The sequence below is a fragment of the Pteropus medius genome, unplaced genomic scaffold (assembly GCF_902729225.1).
Source record: "Pteropus medius unplaced genomic scaffold, Ma_sr-lr_union100, whole genome shotgun sequence".
NCBI classification, from domain to species: domain Eukaryota; kingdom Metazoa; phylum Chordata; class Mammalia; order Chiroptera; family Pteropodidae; genus Pteropus; species Pteropus medius.
This window is the reverse complement of record NW_024342468.1, coordinates 1,354,757-1,377,739: the sequence shown is the minus strand read 5'-3', so window position 1 is coordinate 1,377,739 and position 22,983 is coordinate 1,354,757. Positions and strand designations below refer to the sequence as shown.

Here is a 22,983-nt window from a genome sequence, read left to right as displayed (position 1 = left end):
TACTGTGATGATGATGCACTTTTAAAATCCCGGGGTCACTGCGAGAATTGGGGGTGTGGTGCGGAGAAAAGAAGAATGAACATTTTGTGGTTTAGGCCACAGATTCAGGATTCTAAGTTAGAAGGGACGTTTAGAGTGTAATTCATCACCCCACTTTCACAAAAGAAGAGACCAGAGCGCAGAGAAGTCAACTTGCTTTTTCACGTGAGAACGCCCCGTTCGTGGTAGAAGCAGACTAGAACCTGTAGGAGACACATTTCTAATGTATCCCCTGTCGTCCACTGTCTCCCTTTTTCCTGGTTCTTCATTTCATTTCTTTCTGGTTTCACTGTCCAGCCTGGTGACTGCTAGCTGAATATGGCTCTTTCAGTTTAATTAAAATAAAATTAAAAATGTGGTTCCACTTGTACTCCAAGAACTCAGTAGCTGGATGTGCCTGGGGGCTACCGTACCCAACAGTCCTCATGGGACGTTCTGTTGGACAGCACTGCTCAGAACGTCTACAAAATAAGGTCTAAAACTTGTCGTCGTGTTTACTATTAAACCCCAGCTTTCTTTGCTCGTGGTCATGTCAGATGATCAAGGAGGATTTGTGTTTACATAAGTGTTTCTAATCTTACTTCTTTATGAAAGAATGAATCAGTAAAGACCAAGCATGCCGGATCCGGTGAAAACATAATTTTTCCCATTTTGGCTTTTCTTTAGAAAACTTCAGTGTGGATATAAACTCATTTCTGGGAGATTCTAAAATATGTTCTTTTTTTTTGATCCTATATATTTTTTTGCTGGATTATTCCTGAGTAAAGTTATTACTAATTCATTTGCCAGCATTTACTACATAAATTGTTCATTTCTTTCCATGTGTCTTGCACAAAAAAATTTTGTTTTCATTAATCCACCTCCCCTAACCTTCAGAATGTGAGGCATCTCTTTAAGAGACCTTTCTTAATTGTCTTCACTTAATCGAGGACATCCTTTAATTTGAGAGCTCACTAGACTTAAGATGGTATGTCAGCTGCATTAGAGGATAAAAAAGTGCATGAGAAGGTGTACACGAATGACTTCTGGAAAGTATAGTCTGAGAGTCTAAGAGAGAAATAAAGCAGAGAGTTCTCACCCCAGAAGATGCTGGGAAGGAAGATTCTGTGGCTGGGGACCATTTGATACAGGAGGAAGCTTTCGGGCTGGACTTGGAGGACAGATAGGATTTTGATAGGTGGCGCTAATAGCGAGGCATTCCGGTTCTTATTTGGGAAAAAGCCAGCTAGCTGTTTTTGCTGTAGATTGGGAATGATTATGGAAGTGTGACAAATAACAGGAAAGAAACAGTCGAAGAGGGTCTTGTAATGCCTACCCAATGAGGCCTTTGAATTTTCTGGGAAGACATTGAGGAGCCATTGAAGGTCGTTAAGCAGGGCAGCGTCTTGCCGCTGCGTGTCTGATAAGAGAGGGAAAGGACTGGAGGTTAGAGCTCTTGAGTGATGGGAATTCCTGCCACTGGGTGAAAGCAGATACCAGCAAAGCCACGTTGCGATACGGGCGGATGGAGGCTCTGCGTCTCTGCTCACCCACTAGCTAAGGGATTCCGTCCTTTACGCCCGCCGGATGGCGCACTGCTCGGGGTCACGCTAAACCACTCTTTCTTGTAACATGGAATTTGTTTAGATCCGTAAGTACCAGTCTTTCTTTTGCCCATTTTTCCCTCTACTTCTCTTCTCTTATTTATTGGAGAGAGTATAAAGTTCTGGGAGAAGTTGAGCTGAGTAGGAAAGATTGTTTCAAGGGTGTTAAAATGGTGAGAAAATTTAGTTTACCTAGACGCTCTCATTTGTTCTCTGTTTAAAAGTTTCTTACGGAGGTGTATAGTATTGAAAAATGTGTAAAAACATTTAAGAATTTGCCAGCTTTTTGAAACCTGTAGTTGGCAGCACTTTACGTTAAACTATTTGCTGCTTCGCTTTCGGTTTTGTTGCTCCCCAGATAAAGAATGCGTCATTCTCAACATATTTTAGCATCTCTTCTAATCGTTCTGTAATTTGGCAATAACTCCATTGTATTTCAGACGATAGTGGGGATCCTTTCTGGCCAGCGTTACACTGTTTCATGGTGATTCTGGATCGCCTTGGATCCAAGGTCTGGGGGCAGCTCATTGACCCTATCGAGGCATTTCAAACCATCATCAACAACCGGAGCTACAACCGAGAGATCCAGAGTATCCGGAACAGCTCTGTGAGGTTCGTGCCATCATACGGCAGGGTTTAAAAACAGCCTCCGGAAGGAAGGCTGTTGAAGCTTACTTAACGTTAGCGTTTCTTCTTTTTTTTCCTTTCATTTCCGTAATTTCTATTTATTCTTAATATTTAAGGACCAAGTTAGAACCGGAGTCGTGTATGGATGATATGGTGACTTGCAGCCAGATTGTATACAATTATAATCCTGAAAAGACCAAAAAGGTATAAAACATTTTGAGAATTCAGATGACATTGTATTGCTTTTATCTTTTAAGACGGTGTTTTATGTAATTAGTTGGATCGCTGCTTTTATGATGAGAAGCTGTTTTCAATCAACTGCTGCATAAAGGCTTTCTGTCTGAACCGATGCTGTGCGGGGGGAAAAGTGGACTTTACCTACAATTTTGCACACTTTCGGAAATTCATTTTTAAGCACAGTTAGGAAGGGTGGAAAGTTTATGGGATCGGGAAGATAAGTGACGTGACCAGAAATCAAAAACAGCAAATGGGAAGGAAGGTCAGAGTACATGGAGGTGTTGTAAATTTACCTTTTTGTGACACCTTAACCTAAAAATTGGACTGTGCCTTCACTTTCTTGGGGCTATGTATGTGTGTGGAAACCAAAATAGGAACATCAAGCCATATGTTTTCTCGTTTACCACTTATGTGCTAAACCTGTCCTGAACGGTGCTTTTTTATCTGAATGTCAGTATTTCTTTCATTTTAGGATTCAGGCTGGAGATCAGCCATTTGCCCAGATTATTGCCCTAACATGTACGAAGAGATGGAAACATTAGCCAGCGTGCTTCAATCAGACATCGGTCAAGACATGCGTGTTCACAACAGCACATTCCTGTGGTTCATTCCGTTCGTTCAGTCCCTCATGGATCTGAAGGATCTGGGCGTGGCCTACATAGTAGAGGTTATCCATCATCTGCACTCGGAAGTCAAAGATGTCCTCAACCAGACAGTTGTCGTGTGTGACAAAGTCACTGAATTTTTTTTTCTAATTTTGGTGTCAGTGATCGAACTACATAGGAATAAAAAATGCTTGCATTTGCTGTGGGTGAGCTCCCAGCAGTGGGTGGAGGCTGTCGTGAAGTGTGCCAAGCTCCCGACCACTGCCTTTGCACGGAGCTCGGAGAAGTCATCCGGCAGCGGCTCCAAAGGAACACCGATGATATCATCTCTGTCTCTCCATTCAATGCCATCTAACTCCGTACAGCTCGCTTGCGTGCAGCTGATTAGAAGTCTCCTTAAAGAAGGTTACCAGCTTGGGCAGCAGACTCTTTGTAAGCGGTTCAGGGATAAGCTCAACTTATTCCTGCGAGGGAACTTATCTCTAGGCTGGCAGTTGACTAGTCAGGAAACCCAGGAGTTGCAAACTTGTTTAAAGCAAATCATTAGAAACATCAAATTCAAAGTACCACAATGTAGCGCTATTGTGGACCTGACTCCTCCATGTAAGATTCTTCCGGCATCTTGTGATAAAGAAGAAAATGAGCAAGTAGGGAAGAAGTGTAAAAACATGCTCTGTGTGGAAAGTTCCAGCCCAACGTTTTCTAAAGAACCAATGAAAGCTGACGCGTATCAGCTGCAAGAGAGTATCTTGAGCAAAGCAAGTAGCGCTGTGGAAGAGGATAATGAGCCAAATTACATTAAAGATTTGAAACTAGAGGACCATCTCTCAGCTGAGTCATGCTTAAAGCAGAGTAGTAAAAACCTTTTCGCTGGAAGAGCTCAAGATCAAGTTAAAATGCGTACGGGGAAGCAAAAGTCTGTCAAAGACAATTCTTTATACACATCAAAGAACTGTACTGCAAGGAATGGTCCAGAAAGAGGATGTGGCAGAGGAATAATACTGTCAACACATTCGCCAACTGATTCTAGCGCTGATACTCAGGAGAAGATGTCCACATCAAATGGGGATTTCTCTTCGAAGGATGGTGTTCTTGGCAAAACTTCAAAAGCAAAATCTAAGGCCCAGAAAGATGAAATCTGTGCTAAGTTATCGTGTGTAATAAAGAAGCCACACAGGAAAAACACCTCGGTCAATAGTACTGTGAAGTTCGAAGGAAACCTGGCCGCATCTAACGTTGAGAATTTCTGTTCAAGGAAAGACGCAGGAGGTCAGAAAGGGGATAGCTTCATGCACAGTCTCTCTTCAGGCTCCGACGGTATTCTGGATAATAAAAATGGAGAACAAAAAGCTCACAACAGTTTATTGCTGAAAAAGAAACAGGTGAAGAGTGAAGAGTTAGATGTTTTTTCTTCTCATGAAAATGATTGTCAAATACAGGAATGTGATGTCGGCAATAAAGATTTGGTCCTATTTACAGAAACGACCAATACTTTCATGCATAAAACATCTCCCTTTAAAAGTCCCGGGGCTGTACTTGAATCAAGGGAGAAGAGAGTCAGCAAGAATACTGACTTTAGAGAACAGGCCCCTAGCATCAGCCCTAAGTCTGACACCTTAACAGATTCTCAGGTAGACAGAGACCTCCACAAATTATCTCGAATAGCTCAAGCCAGTGTCATTAAATTTCCATCAGATTCAAATCAAAGAAGCTCATCCCAGCTACAAAGAAAAGTGAAAGACAAAAGTTTCACAGCCAACCAAAGTAATGTCGGGGACACCTGCCGTGGTCAAATTATTATTATTTCAGATTCCGATGATGATGATGAAGATGCTGATGAAAGAATTCTGGAGTTTGAGAAATTAAAACACATTAAACAAGATAAAGTAAGCATTAAGAAAGAAGGCCCAGGGCCGCGTACATCAGAAGCTCATACGAACACAGAAAGGAAGCCGATCAAAGAAGAGAAGCCAGCTTCCCCTTTAGAGTTTGAGGAGTGCGACTCGCAGGTGTTCGAGTTTGAAAGCCAACATGAAGTGTTTTCAGTCTGGCAAGATCAGAAAACAGACGACAGTTCAGTTCCAGAGGACGGAAAGAGCTCCTGCTTGACTCACATTGTCGATATCACAAATGACTGGGGCTACGAGACAGATTATCCTGTTTCTGAAGAAGTTGCCGAAGTCACCAAGGACGTCGAAAATGCGGAGCCACGGAGCAGTCGTGTTTCCGTTGAGAAATTTTGTGAAATTGAAGTAAGAAGATCTAAGAGAAAACAATTTGAAAAGCCTGTGGCCGAAGATCCTTTAAGGCCTTCGTCTTCTGCCAGAAATGAGGACCAGTCTGACATCCTCAACGAGAGAGAGCTGACTGAAAACGATCTTAAAATTGCAGACGTGCGGACGACGACCCCTGATGCGCGTGTCCAGCGGGCCACCGCGGCCGCCCTGAAGAAGTCCCCGCCCAAGCTGCGCGCCTACTCCAAACCCATCCGGAGGGTCCCCGTGTCCAAAGCCGCAAAGAAGACACATTCGGATGCCAGAAAGGGGCAGAGTAAAAGTTCAAATTACATAAGCTGTAGGACAACTCCTGCCATCGTGCCACCAAAGAAATTTCGCCAGTGTCCTGAACCCACCTCCACGGTTGAGAAGCTGGGTCTGAAAAAGGCTCCCCGCAGGGCGTTTGAGCTGTCTCAGCGGTCTTTGGAGTACATAGTTCAGCTGCGTGACCATGGCAAAACCGTTGGTGTCGTCGACACCCGAAAAAAGACTAAATTGATCTCTCCTCAGACTCTTCCTGTCAAAAATAAGAAACTGCTTGCAAATCAAGATCTTCAGTTGCAAAGGCAGGTGAGACCCAAATCACAGCAAAACAGACAAGGAGTTTTTGACTGTGAAAGCACAGATGCCGCGAGAGCGGGCCCAGATGCGGCACAGATTCCTGACGTGTTCGTAGCAGAATCAGCTAGGTCAGATTGTAGTAACAAAGCGGGAGCTGAGGTCATCGCCAGCAGTAATGGAAGACAGTCAGTGACATGCGTGTCTTCCGAACAAGAGCCCATGAAAGCGAAATTCATTTCCCAGGAGACCGAGGATCCTTGTCCCTTAAACCAGCGTGAGTGTGTCATGGCAAATGGAGGGATACTGACGCATGAAAGAGCTCTCTCTACTTCAGAGGACCCTGTAGGTGGAGGTGACCTAACGACACCTCATTTAGACGTGGCAACTTTGAACAAGGGAGAGCCCGCATCCAACAGTGACATGGAGGAAGATAATATATTTTTAACCCAGTGCGATCCTGAAGATATGGATTTATGTTCTCAGATGCAGCAGAACGATAATGACAAACTCATTGAAGTAGTTCATGGAAAAGATACAGTCCAGGTAGGAGAAGATTCACTCAGTCGGCCTCCCTTGGAGTCTTTGAGCAGCACAAAATGTAAGTACAGAGATTGTGCCGAAACTCTGAAAAACCAGGGCGAGTACTGCTCGAAACACTGCGAAGCCAAAGCAGCGGATGAAGACGTGTTTCGGAAGCCGGGCCTGCCCCTTTCCGCGGCTAAACCCCTGAGACCGTCCACGACGAAGATTTTTAGCTCAAGTAGTACCTCACGAATTGCTCATCTTTCCCGCTCTTTGGAAAAAGCCTCCGCGCTCCTCCCAGCTTTAAAAAATAAGTCAAACGGGGCACAGTCCGTTTTGAAAGCGCCACCGCCAGCCCCTCTGGCGCCTCCTCAGAAGCCAGTGGTTGAAGTGAAGAGTTTGTGCAACATTCTTAATTCTCCACCTTCGAATAATTCCAGCAGGCAAGGTTACAGACTTCCGTTCAGTGAAAGCAGACCTTTTTCTTCTTCTCCGGTAAACATGCTCTTGTCCTCACAGTCCATCTCCGACGCCTTCGTGAAAGAGATCCTCAAATGGAAGTATGAAATGTTTTTGAACTTCGATCAGTGCGGGCCCCCAGCAAGTCTCTGTCAGTCCATCTCAAGACCTGTGCCTGTCAGGTTTCAAGATTGTGGAGATTATTTTGATGTGTTTTTCCCTTTGATGATATTGAATACTTTTGAAACAGTAAGTATGTGTTTTAGTTGCATACCCGTCCAGACTTTGAAGCCCCGTCTTCCCCATGCCGCGCGGTAGAGCCCAATTACAGTAACAGGCCTCACTGGGCTTCAGACCCGGCTTTTAGACTTCATGGGGAACAGACATTCGTGCCACACCCTGCCCTAGGTGCTGGTGACACAGAGGAAACAAGTTCTTAACCACTGCCCTTCCGGAGCTTAGAGATGCCATTCAGGGTGTTAATGTACCTAGGCCGGGGTGACTTAGGAGGAAGTGGTTTTCACTGCGAAGGGAAGACTTCTCAGCAGGTGGTCTCCTGTCTGCAGGATTTTGTTTTTTTGAACAGTAACATAGTACTTAAGTTTTCTTGAGGTGGCAAAGGGTCACTTATATTGAACAACACAAAGCAATAACTCCCGAATTTCTCGTAACAGGTCTTTCTTCCCAATGCTTTCTCTCCTCAGCCGCCTCCCCTCCCCGCACGCCCCCTTCTGCTTCTCTGTCCCTTACTACCCCCCGACTGGGACTGCCCGATTTGAAATACAGCATTCTAGTTTAAGTTTGGACCTCAGGGAGACAGCTGGTAATTCTGTAGCGTAAGCACCCAACAGGCATTTTGAAGGATGCTTTTGGTGTTCTCAAAGGAGGTGAGGGATTGGATGTAGATTATTACTCTTTCAAATTTTTTAAACCCGAAACCTGAGTATGCAGTAAAACCGTTAAAATCAGTAACAGCCAGGTGAACATTCATAGTCCTGGTGCAGAAGCCGCGTAACATCAGCTTTTGCAGATAACAGGTGTCATCCTTGATGATGGCCGATTATGGTGGTCAACTGTAGTTTTAAGAACTTAACGACTAAACTATTACATTAAGATAAACCACTTGAGCCCAAAAGGTAATTTGTTAGTTTTTTTTTAATTGGAAAAATTAAAATGACTTATTCACACAGGTAGTCAGTCCCTTTTCTAAAATTGCGATTGTCCCCATTTCTCAGATCCTCACGGGTACTTCTGAATTTGAGTTTTTGGGAAAGGATTAGAAGATGAGTGTAGAGAATTGTAGAAGCTGGCAGGAAAACGGAGCATGTTGGTGAGAATTGGGGTCATTTGGACTTGTGAGATGCTGTGACTGGGAAGTGACATTCTCAGTGTTTCATGCGGTATGGGAGATGCTTTGCAGCTGCAATGTGTAGTGACCTCAGGTGGCTATCGTGAGCAGTGGACATGTGTGGCTAGAGAGACAGGAACAGGATTGATTTTCTAGCTACCGATTTCTAGTAATTTCTATAATTCCATTATAGTCTGAAAACAGACATTGTAGGATTGCTCTCCTTTTAAATTTGTTAGAATGTTTTTCTGCCCCAGAATGTGATCTGTTTTGGGGACTGTTCCATGTGAGGTTTAGAAGAATGTGTAATCTGCTGTTAGATGAAGTCGTCTGATGGTGCTTTTGAGTTCAACAATGTTTGCACTGATTTTCTGGCTGCCGGATCTGTCCATTTCTGATAAGATAGTGTTAAAGTCTCCACCTAAAATATTAGATTAATGTATTTTTCTTGCAGGTCCATCAGTTTTTGCCTCACTTATCTTGGTGCTCTGTTGTTGGACACATACATGCGAAGGCTTATTATGTCTTGGAGCATTGAGCCATCATTACGGGATGCCCTTCATCCCTGATCACTTTCCTTGCCCTGAGGTCTGCTCTGTCAGAAATTAATATAGCTACCCCCCACTTTCTTTATTTTTTTCCCCAATTGCTTCTGTTGTTACATGTTTGAAATGTAGACAATGAGAAACTTTTTAAAAATCCTATCTGGCCAGTTGCTAGCTATATTGCCTTGGGCATGTTATTTGAATTTTTTAATTTCTTCAACTGGAAATGGCATCTACTGGCAGGGTGTAATGGTGTTAAATGTATGTAAATTGCCTTGTGCGATACTACTACTGCTTTGTTTTGGTTAATATTAGCATGCTTTATCTTTACCCCTTTACTTTAATCTGAGTTTCTTTTTAGGCACCGTATAATTGGGTCTTGTTTTTTGATCCCTTCTGACAATCTTTTATTTGGAATATTTAAACCATTGACGTTTAAGGTGATTACTGATACAGGTGGATCGCTTTCTCCTGCATTTGTTACTACTTTCTATTTGTTGCACTTTTTCTTTTTTCCTGTCTTTGTTTTCCATACTTTTTCTGCCTTCGTGGTTTTCATTGAGCATTTTATATAATTCCATTTTCTCTCTTTCCTTAGCATATCAATTATTTTTTTAACTTTTTTTTTAGTAGTTTCCCTAGAGTTTGCAATATATATTTACAGCTAATCCAAGTCTGGTTTCATGGGTAATGTGAGTGCCTTACATAATAACAAAATATTCTTAATTTGTCCCTCCCGTCCCTTGTATCATTGCTGTCATTTATTTCGCTCGTGCATGAGCATAATAAACATGTACATAGACGTACATAATTGAATACATCGTTGCTATTTTGAATAAATTTCTGTCGGTTAGATCAGTTAAAAATAACAAGTTTTTATTTACTTTCACTTATTCTCCAGTGCTCTTAATTTGTTTATCTAAACCCAAGTTTCTGACCTATATAATTTTCTTTCTGAAGACCTTCTTTTAACATTTCTTGCAAGATAAATCTAATGGAGACAAATAACCTCAAGTTTTGTTTAAGAGAGAGATTTTTCACTTTCGAAGGATAATTTTGCAGAGTTCAGAATTCTAGGCTGGTGGTTGTTTTCTCTCAGCAGTTTAAATATTTCACTCTGCTTGCCTCTTGTTTGCATGTTGCTTAGAAGTCAGATTTAACTCTTGCCTTCTGTCCTCTGTAGGTAAGTTTGTTTTTGTTTTTGTTTTTCCTACTGGCTTCTTTCAAGATTTTTCATCTTTGATATTTTACGTTCCTGACATTTGAATATGATGTGCCTAGGTGTTTTGTGTGTTTTTTTTTTTTTTTTTTTTTTGCGTTTATTCTACTTGGTGTTCTCTGAACTTCCTGGATCTATGATTTGGTGTCTGACATAATTAATTTGGGGAAACTCGGTCATTATTGCTTCCGTTCCTTCCTTCTGGTGTTCCCATTACCTGTGTGCTGCACCTTGTGCGGTTGTCCCCAGTTCTTGGATAGTCTGGTTTTTTTTCCTAGTTGTTTTTTTTTTCCCTCTCTGCTTTTTAGCTTTGGCAGTTTCTATTGCTATAGCCCCAAGCTCAGAGATTTCTTTCCTCGCCATGTCCAGTCTACTAATGAGCCCATCAAAGGCTTTCTTATTCTAGCTTTTCTTTTTGATCTCTAGCACCTTTGATTCTTTCTTAGAATTTATGTCTCTCTGCTTACATTATTCATCTATTCTTGCATGGTCTACTTTTTCAGTAAACGGTTAGCATATTACTTACAGTTTTTTAAATTACTGGTCTTATAAATCTAACATTCCTGCCATCACTGATTCTGGTTCTAGTGCTTGTTCAGTCTCTTCAGACTGTGATTTTTGCCCTTGAGTATGCCTTGTAATTTTCGCTAAAAGGTGGACTTGACATACTGGTTAAAAGGAACAGCAGTAAATAGACCTTTAGTGATGTAGTGCGTGTGTGTATGGGGAGTGGGGGGACAAGTGTTCTGTAGTCCTCTGATGAGGTCTTGATGTTTTAATGAGCCTGTACCCCTGGACTGAGCTTTACACACGTTTGTCAGTTCCCCCACCTCCTTAGGTGGGACAGGATGGCCAGAATGGGCAGGAGTTGGTTGTTTCTTTTCCTCCAAGTATTAATATACTTGGCTCTGATAGAAACCCCAGCAGGTTAGGCTCTGGTGTTTCCCCGTAGAGCAAGCCTTGTCAAGGTCTGAATGCTGTGGTGTATTTCACAGTGGTGCCTTTCCCCGTCCCTCTGCTGGAAGCAAAGGGGTTTCTCTCCAGTATTCTCTGAGGACCTACCTGGTCGAGCTCCTAGAGGTAAAACTCACCAAAGTGTGGGGTCCCCTAATGACTGGGTCCCCTAGAATTTTTAACAGAGTTGTCCATACTGAGCGTCCAGCAACTTGTCAATTACAAGTTCAGATTTTCCTATCCTGACACACAGGTTTCTACTTGTGGGGCTGCGCTCGGCGAGTTGAGATTATTGTATCCACCTGTCTGTCTTCTGTCTCGGGGCAGTAGTTCGCCCTGTGGCCTCAGTTCTCTGGTTGACTCTAAGAAAAGTTGTTGATTATTCAGCTCGTTCAGCTTTTACTTGTTAGGATGGAGCGGCGACTTCTAAGTTCCTTACACACCAAGCTGGAGACTGAAAGTCCCAAATTAATTTTTAATATTTCTGTCGCCTGGGATTCTAGGTTCTGAATTTGACTATTTTGGAAAATTTTGCTGTTTAGTATTGGCTTTCTGAATGTTTTTACTTTCTTAATTTGCTCTTTTTTGCTTTGCGTAGGTAGCACAGGAATGGATCAGCTCTCCAAATAAAGAAAAATTCTATCAGCTGCATTTACGAAAATTTCCTGCAGATTATAAAAAGTACTGGGAGCTCGTGGGTAAGTTCGTTCTTGCGTGACTCGGAGTATATATACTAATTGGAGATTTCTCTTCGCAGAAACAGTATCATTGTTTGACTTTTCTGGGTCGTAGGTGTCCTACGCTGAATTTGTGACCTCTTAACAAAGAATGTTTTAAAGTCTTAATTAATGAGGATAATTACTGGGACAGTTATGAATATAAAGTGTATGGTTTTAACCATTCTGTAATTAGAATACCACAGGCCAGAGTGTCCATGGAAACTAGGCATGGGCGAGAGGGTGGGGGAAGGGTGCTTGGCCATGGAGCGGTGGGGAGGGAAGGCGGGGGGGGGGCGGGGGAGGCAATGTTTTAATAATAGTGTTTATAGATTCTGAGTAAGTCTTCCTGCCATCTCTCTTCTCATTTCATTGTTTATAGTTTTTTACTGTCATAAACATTCGGAATAAATTACACATTCAGTTGTAAATAAAACTACACATTCAGAACTCTTTAAAATAAGATGCATAAGCTCACCCCCTGCTACGCACACCCGATACATATGTGTGTTTATTTTGGGGAAAGGTGCTATGTGTTCATTGTAGAACATTCAGATAATATTAGCAGTAAAATAACCATCACCCACAATTCCCATTATTTAGAGATAACCCTTTGAATATACTAGTGTATACTTTACTGCCAGACTTTGCACTAACCCGTGTGAAGTGTGTGTGTGTAGAGGGGGGAGATTCTACCTATTTTGTGTCTGTTCATTTAATCAGCAGATATTTATTGGCTTCATATATGCTATCTGGTAGTATACGATTCTCGATGCTGGGTATGTAGCTGTGAAGAAAATGAAATTCTTGCCATCATGAAGTTTAAATTTGACTTATTTTTATGTAGAATATTATAGATGTCTTTTCAGAGTTATTAAATAATAACAGTATGTTTAATATTTTTGAGTCATTTCTTTGCAACTATATACCATGATTGCATTAACCATGTCCAGTTAGACGTCTACACTGTTTATCATTTTTTGCTATTATAAACACTGAATAAATCTTTTTGCCAGATCAAACAGTATGCGTATTTTGAGACTTTTGATTCACATTGCCTCTGCCTACCAAAAGGAATATTATTTTCACTAATACAGGATGTGAGAATGTACATCTCTCTCATTTTGCTATTCCCCGTTTTAATATATGAAAATGTATCTTATTTGAGGTGGTTTTTGTCCCCAGATTTTTGCTGGTCATTTGTATTTTTGGGGGTGGGGAGCAGGGATAATTGTTCAGGCCCTCTGTCTTTTTTTTCTATTAGGTTTTTTTCTTAATTTGTATTCGTTGTAAATATTTTTTTTCAGTTTCATTATTTGCTGTTCAGTGTCACATGCAGTTTTTGGGACATAGACAATTTTATCTTCACATATTTAGAACTATTTATGTTTCTGTCTTTGGTCTTAGAAGTCAGGTAAATACTTTTATATATTCTCTTGTACTGGCTTTATATTTCTTTTTAATGTTTAAATCACTAATTTGGCATTTATCTTTTTTTTTAATGCCTACAGCACTTGGTATTCCTAGGTGGTCTCCCATCCAAGTACTAACCAAGCTCGACCCTTATTAGCTTCCAAGATCAGAGGTGATCGGGCACGTTCAGGGCGGCATGGCCATAGACTGGCATTTATCTTGATTGCATGATAGAATCGCATAGTGTTTCCTCTTGCGTCTGGCTTCTGTCATTTAACATGTCTGTACAGTTCATCAGTTTTGTGTGCATGTTATTTTTTTCCTTGCTATGGCGTTATGTCATTCTGTGACTGTGTCGTGATTTTATTGCTGATAGACATTTTTTCAGCAGTTTTGACTTGTGTGTTGGGTCCCCAAGACCATCCCTGGGTTCAGTAATTTGCTGGGAGGACCCGCTGTGTTAACTCTCTTACACATGGCATTTATGAATCATGCTATTGTGGTCAGTCACGTGTCTCTTAGTGTTTTTGTCAGAGTCTGTAACCAGAAGCAGATTGCTGACTCTCACAGCATGCCTAAGTTCAACTCAGGTAGATAACACCAAGCCCGTTTTATGCAGTTACACCCCACCAGCCGAGTATGAGTTCCGTGTCTTCAACACCTTTATATCGATTGTTGTGTTAATTTTAGCCATTATGTTGTATGTGTACTGATGGCCTTTTGTGGTTTTATTTTATAATAGCCTTTGTAATAATCAGTGAGGTTGAGCACCTTTTCATATATTTAGTACGGGCTTCAATTATCTCTTTCGAGAAGTGCGTATTCAAGGCTCTTGTTCATTTTCTGTTAGTTGTCTTTTTCTTACTGATTTGTAGGAGTTCTTTATGTGATCTGGATACAAGCCATTCTCTCCCTGTGGCTTGCATTTTGAATCTCTTAGTGATGTCCTAAAATCTGTGTATTATTCTTAAGAATTTCTTATTTTTACATGACAAATGCGCCCCCTTACACATACACACTTCCCGTGGTTAGTGATCTGTACCTCATTTAAGAAACCTTTTCCTGCCACAGGGCATAAATATATTATCTTAACATCTAGAAGAGGTATCAGCAAACTGGTTTGCAGATCTACCCCATATCCTGTTTTTGTACTGCTTTAAAATAAGGTTTTTACATTTTAAAGGGCTTTGAAAAAAAAAGATGGTTCTGAATGTGCCAGGGCCTTTTCTAGAGGATATATCGTTTCATCAGCCTGGAATTGATTTTTGTGCATGAGTGAGAAGTGTATGGGTCATGTTTAATTTTTATTTCCCAAATGGAGGTGGAATTACCCCAGTCCTGTTTATTGAAAGACCATCATTTCTCCGTGCTCTTCCTCGCCATAAACACCGTGCCCATTCAGGGCATGGGGCTTTCTCTGGACTCGGTTCTTTATTGGATCACTTGCCTGCCCTTGCGTTGTATCGCGTTGCCTCGTTACCTAGTGTAGCTTTATGATAAGTTTAAATATCCAGTGAACACCAGGGCCCCCACCTTTGGTTTGCCTTAAGAACACCTTGGTTATTAGTGTCCTTTTGCGTTCCCATATAAATTTTAAAGAAAAAAAAATGAAAACTTCTTGAAAATTGACATCTTTCTAATATTGATTTTCTAATGCGTGAGGTAAGTATCTTGGGTTATTATTTAGGTTTACTTTCAGTAATGTTTTATAGTTTTCTGTTTTTACAGATTATCTTTGGTTTGATTTTTTTTTTGTCCTGCAATATGCAGTTTCATTTCCGTGAATATCTGTAAATGGTTCAAACTTAAAACTTCATAAAAAACATTTTATTGCTAAAATATTAATGATTCATTAATATCAGATAACTTAGTCATTGTTCAAATTTCCAGTTTCTTCATAAATATTTTTTCTGCCTGTTTGAATTAAGATCAAAATTAGGTTCACTCATTTACATTGGTTGATTTGTCCTTTTTAACTATAATTCTCTCGTTAGTTTTTTTTCCCCCTTATGATTTATTCTTGGAAGGAATTGGGTGGTTGACCCTGTAGTTACTCACTGTGGGTTTTGCTAACCGCGTCCCCTGGTGGTGGTTAGTGTGTTCTTCTGTCCTCTGCATTTCCTGTAAATTGATAATTGGATCTAGAAGTTTGATCAGATTCAAGTTGGAGTTACTATTTTTGGTAAAGCTCTTTCAAAGGTGGTGGTATTTTCCTTTATCGGGTTGTGCACGATGCCTAATTTCTCTTTTTATAATATTTACCACCATTGATGCTTAATAAGCTGTTAATTTATTAAAGGATATGAAATAGTGGTTTTATCTGATTATTTCTTCATTAATTAGCTGTATATGTGCTTGCACTTGGTACAAGTTTTAGTCTCCTTTAATCTTATTTAAAATAATTCTGTTAGAGTAAATGCTGACATCTCATTGTTTTCTAGTTTATCTTGATGAAGGCGAACTAGCTAAACAGCTCCACCCAAAGGAGAACGATTTGGTGTTTTTGGTCCCTGGAACACTGAACGGAGAGGAGCACGGCCTGGAGCACAGCCTCCTGCAGGAGCCGCACGAGCCTTACTGTGGTTATGTGCACAAGTTTCGCCGCACTTCAGTCAGTAAGTAAATTTGGAGACGTTGACGAGAAGTCTGTCAGATAAAAGCTCATCTTCAGCGTCCCTCTGACTGGCCTTCACCAGCCACACAGGTGTTGTAGAGTTGACTCTCGAACAGCACAGGTTTGAGCTGCGTGGGGCTGCGTACACGTGGGTTTTTTCAATAAATACTGTAAATATATTTTCCTTATGCTATCTTTAATAACATTTTCTCTTTTCTAGATTAATTTATTGTAAGAACATAGCATCTAATACATATAACAAAAGTGCGTGTTAATTGACTGTTTATGTTATTAGTAAGACTGCTGGTCCACGGTAGGCTACGAGTAGTTAAGTTTTCGGGAATCAGCAGTTAGATGCAGATTTTCGACTGTGCAGTTGTTCAGGGGTCAGCCGTACTTTTGTCAGACATGAATTTGCTAAGTTGATTACTTGCCATTCAGAGTCCCTTTTTAAAATTTTTCTAGACTCACCCAAAAAGGCCCAATATTTATTGCTCTAGACTTACAGTTTTAAAGCTTTCTGTTGTGATGTCCTCTGCTCCAGTATATTCCTTCGTCTGTTATTGGTGTGTATTGTAAAGCAGACAGTCTATAAGCCATCCGTTTGTTAGGTCTCAAATCACATTCCAACCTTAGCTTTGTGGCCCGATACTAATGTGAAGACTAAACATGGAATTCATTTCGAGGCCACTTGAAGGCGTCATCGTTTCCATCGTTCCCACCTATCGTGTCTTAGGGATTTCTCCCTCTAGGGTAGCATAACGAAAATGATGTTAGCCTGAATTTAACGAGCACCTGCGATGTGCCAGACAGTGTGCCTATCCTTCCTGTGCACATTTGTCATCCGCCCCAGAGCCCTACAAAGCAGCAAGAATTACTTGTTCCCTTCTCATCAGGAAGCCAGGGCTCAGGGATGTTCAGAGCACCGTGCCCAGGGCTGTCCCCATATTAAGGGGTAGGTCCTCTCGTTTGACAGCGAAGTCCGCCTCCTTTATCATATGCCAAGCCGTTTTTCTGACGTTGCCACTTTCTTAGTCTCAGTTTTGTGACAAGAGCAAGATGTCATTATTTCTTTGGTCTTTTGCATCATATTTTAAAAAGATAGTAACAAAGCTCCTTAGAGTTCATCCATCATTCTGCATTATAACTGGTGTGTCTCACTTGTTTTAAGTGTGATCAGAGCTCACTTCTTTGTGTAGAATGCACTTAGAAGAATAGTAACAAGGATATATAGCTTAATGTGTGCTTTGGACTCTTGCAAATGAAATCATTTGCAAAATTTATATTTCTAAGGTAGTCTTCTTCCCTGAGCTCCTCACGCATCTCACTGTTGACAGCTCCACTTGGAAATCTCAGACATTTCAAACGCGACCCATAAAGAAACACTTGGCTTTCCTGCTGACATCTGCTCTCCCTTCACTTTCCCCGTCTCAGTAAGTGGGGCCTCCATTCTTCTAGTTGTTCAGGCCAAAAACCTCAGAGTCATCGCGGTCCTTTCTTTCTCTCACACCCTACATCTAATTCATCAGTAGATCCTATCGACCCTTCCTTTGCGATCTGTCCAAAATGCCGGCCCCACCTCTACTGCGTCCGGGCCCGTGCCGCCGTCAGCTCATACCTGGATTACTGCCGTAGCCACCTGAGTGGTCCTTTTGCTTCTGTGCTTTCCCATTGCCGTTTATCTTTCATTCTGCGATGAAAGTGATTCTTTTATTGTGTAAATGAGAGCATGTCACATCCCCGCACAGAGCTGTCCTGCGGCTTTCCGCCTGACTCAGAACAGTGTTCCGAGTCATCACTGTGGTTTGCAGAGCCCTTTCAAACATAACCCCGTTTCACTCTCTGAATCTTCTGGCACACTTCTCCCAACTTTTTCGTCTACCCATACGAGCTGCCTCCGTGTTGCTAAAACACTCCAGTCTCATCTCCACCTCGTGGTCTTTGCACGTGCCGATTCTCCGCCTGTAACTCTTTCTCCAGATAAGGGCAGGCTGTCCCACTTCTTTCAAGTCTGCTCTAGTATTGTCCGGTCAGGAAGACCTTCCCTAACTCTCCCGTCTGCAGCAAGAGCCCCCCACACCCCACACCTACCTCTCTTCATAGCACTTACTCTCCACCATGTGACATGGGCGTTTGGCCGTCTGCCTCCCTCTTCCGAAAAATAAGCCTCTTCGGGACAAGAACATTACCTGGGTCTTAAGAGGCATTCAGTAAATATTAATCAAATTATTTAAATAATATACTGTACAAAAACATAAGTTGTAAAACGCCTAATTCCGAACAACCTTTTTAACTGGACCGAAAACGCTTTTTCTCTTTCCCCGTAACAGTGCGTAATGGGAAAGCTGAGTGTTGCCTTTCCATCCAGACTCAAGATAACGTGGCGGTCAACTTAAGTGAATTTGTGAAATGCACTGTAATCAGTTCTCTGGTAACTACACAAAGGAAGTTGAAAGCCATGTCTTTGTTGAGTGGTCGGAACCAGCTGGCTAGAGCTATTCTGAATCCAAACCCCATGGACTTCTGTACAAAAGATTTACTGACGACAACATCTGAGAGAATTGTGAGTGATGATTACCTAACAGGGAAAGTAAGACCATCTCGCGTCGGGATGTTAAAGCACCATGTTATTTATGTGTATCTGCTACAGATTCCCATCTGTCTGTAACAACATCTGTGTGTGCACTGGGATGCTGTGTAGCGCTTAGTTTTCTTTAATGTTGCAGAGTGGGTATTAGATTGGTCAGCTTTCCTCAGGAGGAAGGGATAGTATGGAACTGAGTATGCCTGAAGAGCAGCGGGCAGTGTTAGGTGAGCTTCCTACTGAAATGTTCGTTAGGCAGTTAAAACTCAGAAGTGGGAGAATTTGGTGGTATTGTCGCAAGTACGAAGATGAAGTTGTCATGTTGTGTGAACACACGTCTCCCTGTGGGAGTTGCATATAAGTACCAGGAAATTAATACAGAGAAAGGCAAAAGGAAAGAATGTTTTTGAACCCCGGCTGGGTGCTAGGGCTTTGTGTACGTTATCTCAATCAATTCTTGCCCTTTAAGGAATCCCAGATTTAATGGATGACAAAGGCTGAGGCTGATAGAGGTTAAGGAGTTTGAGAGACCCAGCTTGTGATTGAAACTGAGGTTTAGACTCAGATCTGACCCAAAATTAATGCTCTTTCCACTGTATCACTCGTGTTAGGAAAGAGTCTTTTTTTTTTTTAACTAAGGTGAGAGTTGACTAGAATGGGAAGAACCGAAGAATAAATAGAAGGAAAGTATAGAACAGTTCATTGTCATCCTTTTTATAAGAATCACAAGTAAAAATACGGTTGTAGTGTTTGTAGATGGGCTGAAGCGACTGCCCGTGAGTAGCTTGCTTTCCAGGAGTGTGCGTGGTTTTTAGATTAAAGGCCACTGTGGGGTCTTGCCTGGTCATAACAGGAAGAATAGCCCATTCTCCACGTTGTCTTTTATATAGACCCTCTACTTAAAAGATTTCAATGAAGACCAAAAGAAAGCCATAGAAACTGCATATGCCATGGTGAAACACTCCCCATCTGTCGCCAAGATCTGTCTGATTCACGGACCACCTGGAACGGGAAAATCCAAAACCATTGTCGGCCTGCTGTACCGCCTGCTGACGGAGGTAGAGTGTGTGAGGGCGTCGGCTGCTCACTGAGGGCCTCGTTTACGTGGATTAACTGACACGTAAATAAGGACTGAGGTGCCTTTCCCTTCACCTCTGTGCGTCTCTGTGATGCCATACAGAACTTGATCAGAGAAGCGAGTTGCAGAGCGAGAGAAGGGTACGAGAGGTCAGACGAGCAGGAAGTTAGCCCTGGGGCCCCGAGAGGTGGTCCTCCGGCTGTGTTACAGGCCACATCTAGGGCCAGGGCCCGGGCCCGTCCGGAATGACTTCTTGGGCTCATTATGGCTGAATTGAGTGCTGAGTGAAATCAGTGGGTAGCGAGGCAAGGCTCAAGTTGTGATGAGGTTTTGTGCCAGAACCATTTTAGTATGAATGTAAGACATAGACACTTAATTATTTTTAGCTTTTCATAAGGGGAACTTTCAAACACGACATGGAAGTAGAGGAAGGCTATAACACTTCACAGCAGAGCTCATCGGTATTTTTTATTTGTTCGGGGCGTGTGTCTTCAATTGCAGAACCAGAGGAGGGGGCATCCCGATGAAAACTCCAACGCCAAGATCAAGCAGAACCGCGTCCTGGTGTGTGCGCCTTCCAACGCGGCCGTTGATGAGCTCATGAAGAAAATCATCCTCGAATTCAAAGAGAAATGTAAAGACAAGAAGAATCCTTTGGGTATGATACTTACATGGGCTTTTAATTTATTTTTGTTTTGTTTTCAGTGTTCAGCGTGGGCAGCTTCAAACAGCAGAGAGCAGGGCCAGTCGTGATAACTTCTGCATGGGCCGTGGTCGTGTGTACCTAGAGGTGGTTTTAGCAGATGTTACCGAGTTTGGTCTGTCAGGCCTCCTGCTGGGGACCGAGGTTTCAACAGCGGAACCTTCCAAAGACGGTTGGATGCGGAAGCGGAGGTTTCAGTGGGCAGTTAGAGCGCAGAGCCGTACGATCTGCAGTAGGAGTGAGATGTGGGTGCCGTCAGACCCCATAGCGCAGCCTTGATTCGGCCCTGTGGGGGTCAGGGAAGGCATTTGGAGGAACGACGCCTAAGATGAAACCCGAAGAGTGATCAGGAGGTAGCCATGGGAGGGTGAAGGCGGGAGAGGACTCCAGCAGAAGGGGCCAGAGGCAGGTTCAGTACAGCTAGACTGTAACGAGCTCCACCGAGGCAAGGTGTTTGATTTCTTCGCTGTAGGGTCTCAGGGCCTAGCACGGCGCCTGCTCTCAGCTGGGGCTTGGTGACTGTGCCATGTCACCCTGTACACCACTGAGGGAGATGTTTGTGTCTGGGTTCGGTATACACTTTTTATCAGGTTAAAGAAGTTCCCTCTTCATTAGAGTTTGTATCATGAATGGTTGTCGAATTTTCTTGCATGCATTTTTGGTGTTTTTACATTCATTGAATTGATACTGAAGCTTTTCTTTAATCTGTTAATATGGTAAGTTACAGTGTTTTTCTAATGTTAAAATATCTTCGATTCCTAGAATAAAGCCAATTTGGTGATGTATTACTATTTTTTAACACATTGCTGGATTGTTAATGTTTTATTTAGGATTTTTTAAATTACTATTTATAAACGAGGCTAGTCTGTCATTTTTCTTTGTCATATTTTTGTCTAGTTTTAGTATTGAAGCTAACAAATTTTAAAAACGGAGTTGGGGGAAAATTTTCTGTTTATCCTTTGGAATGTTTTGTATAAGACACATTATTTCTTCCTTAAAGGTTAATTTGGTTGGTTGGTTAGTTTTGACAGACAGGTAAGTTTTTATCTACTGTATAAATGTCTTTAATCGTTATGAGTCTATTGAGATATTCTAGATTTGAGTGAGTTTTGCTAATTCACTTTTCAAGAAAAACTTCACTTACATTTTCAAATATGTTGGCATAAAGTTGTTCATTGTATTCTCATTTTTAAAATCTCAGCTGTCTTTCTGAGGGTCACCTTGGTCATTCCCTGTATTATACATTCAGCGTCTAAATTCACATGTGGCCCAGGCCCACGATTGGTGAGTCTCAGGGGAAAATGCTTCCCGAGCTAAGCCCAGGCCAAGATGGAGCCACTTCTGCTCCTTTCTGCCACCCATTTCAGGCCCTTTTGCTTTCTGGTGGGCTTTAAAGCCCAGGCCCGCATCATGAAATGTCTTTATCTTGATTGCAGTGGTACTTTTGCCATTGTAGACATTTATCTCCATTGCAATGGTACTTTTGCCATTATAGACAATGGTACTTTTGCCAGCTGTAGAACTAAAGATTTTAAATTCTCTGCATTTCATTGAATGTAAATTTAAAAAACACCTCAGCACTGAGATAGTGACCAGCCCTGACCCCTCACCCTGTCCCTCGGGGAAGCCACAGCCTCTCAGGGCTTTAAACTCTGGTTTTCAGCTTTCTCTTCGTTGTTGGCACCTGGGAATTTCTCTTACGTTCTTATGAATTCACCCTGTAATTTAAAGGATGTCAGTTATAATTTTTGGAGTGTTTCTCGGTGTTTATAGTGGGCAAGGTTCCATGTAGTCTCATCTACCTTTTTGGTGGAAAGATAAGTAATGTAACAGTTTTGAAACCTCCAAGTAAATGTTGGCCAGAGCAGGTGGCTTCAAATTTCAAAGAAATTTGAGCTAAACTAGGAACAAAAATATGTTGTAGATAACTGTGTAAGTCATTCACTCCTTCATCCAACATGTGTTTATGGTACTTATGTGCCACCACTGTTCTAGGCAATGACCAAAAATCCCTGTTCTTATGGGTCTTAGATTCAGTGGAAGGAGATAGTGAACAGATAAGTATGTGATGTGTCAGATGGGATGAGTGTTGATAAACTCTGCGTGATTGCTGTAATTAGCCCAATAATGCAGTGGGGGATTTTTAGATGATGTAACATCTAGAATGTGGTAACCTAAAATAAAAACGTGGTTAATAAACAATCCAGTTAAATGATGCTTACAGTTTTTGGAATGATCTTCAGAATTTCTAGAGTAGCAATGTGATATAGAGCAGATATTCAAAAACTTTGTTCTTCGTATTCTGCAGAAAAGGATTAATGGTCAGATAAGATTCTGTTTTAGAAATTCACATATGTATTAATATATGCAAGCCTTTATAAATCCTTAAAATATCCTGGGGTTAAGAAATCTTATTTTAATTCGCTATTTCCCAAATAGACTTTACCATGGGGTGTTGTACAAAACATAACTTGAGGAACCGGTTAATAGAATGTCCACTCTGCCACGTGCTGTTTAGACAGCACCCCCTGGCTTCTGTCAGGTGGGGTTGGTAAGAGCTCGCGTCGCAGGGGTGTTAGGAAGAGTCTCTAAGGCAGTGTGTCTGACGCGGCCGGCGGTTCCAGGTCTCCTGCCGACCAGAACATGCTGGGCCCCTCTCTGCTGTTCACGTGTTTGCTGAGGAGGAGGAATTGTGCAGAGACGTTGCAGTGTCCTTGATCTCTAAGCGTGAATCTTTTTTTATCAACAGGAAACTGTGGAGATATAAACTTAGTACGTCTGGGTCCAGAAAAGTCCATTAATAATGAAGTCCTGAAATTCAGCTTGGACAGCCAGGTTAACCACAGAATGAGTGAGTACTGACGGAGGTGCCTTCCTCACGTTAGTTCCATTTGCTTTTT

General features: G+C 41.9%; 1 protein-coding gene and 1 pseudogene across 4 annotated transcripts in view; one reads left to right on the top strand and one right to left on the bottom strand.

The window, feature by feature from the left end:
* SETX (senataxin) overlaps window positions 1-22,983 on the top strand; it is a 55,926-nt gene that overhangs the window by 14,174 nt on the left and 18,769 nt on the right. For all 4 annotated transcript variants that reach the window (XM_039862919.1, XM_039862921.1, XM_039862920.1 and 1 more), the window contains 9 exons: window positions 2,063-2,234; window positions 2,366-2,453; window positions 2,959-7,158; window positions 11,574-11,673; window positions 15,546-15,719; window positions 18,049-18,281; window positions 19,193-19,360; window positions 19,882-20,038; window positions 22,833-22,934. In XM_039862919.1, the coding sequence (XP_039718853.1) occupies window positions 2,063-2,234; window positions 2,366-2,453; window positions 2,959-7,158; window positions 11,574-11,673; window positions 15,546-15,719; window positions 18,049-18,281; window positions 19,193-19,360; window positions 19,882-20,038; window positions 22,833-22,934 (5,394 nt within the window). The remainder of the gene's footprint in view (window positions 1-2,062; window positions 2,235-2,365; window positions 2,454-2,958; window positions 7,159-11,573; window positions 11,674-15,545; window positions 15,720-18,048; window positions 18,282-19,192; window positions 19,361-19,881; window positions 20,039-22,832; window positions 22,935-22,983) is intronic.
* LOC120602761 (uncharacterized) lies at window positions 13,194-13,312 on the bottom strand (annotated as a pseudogene).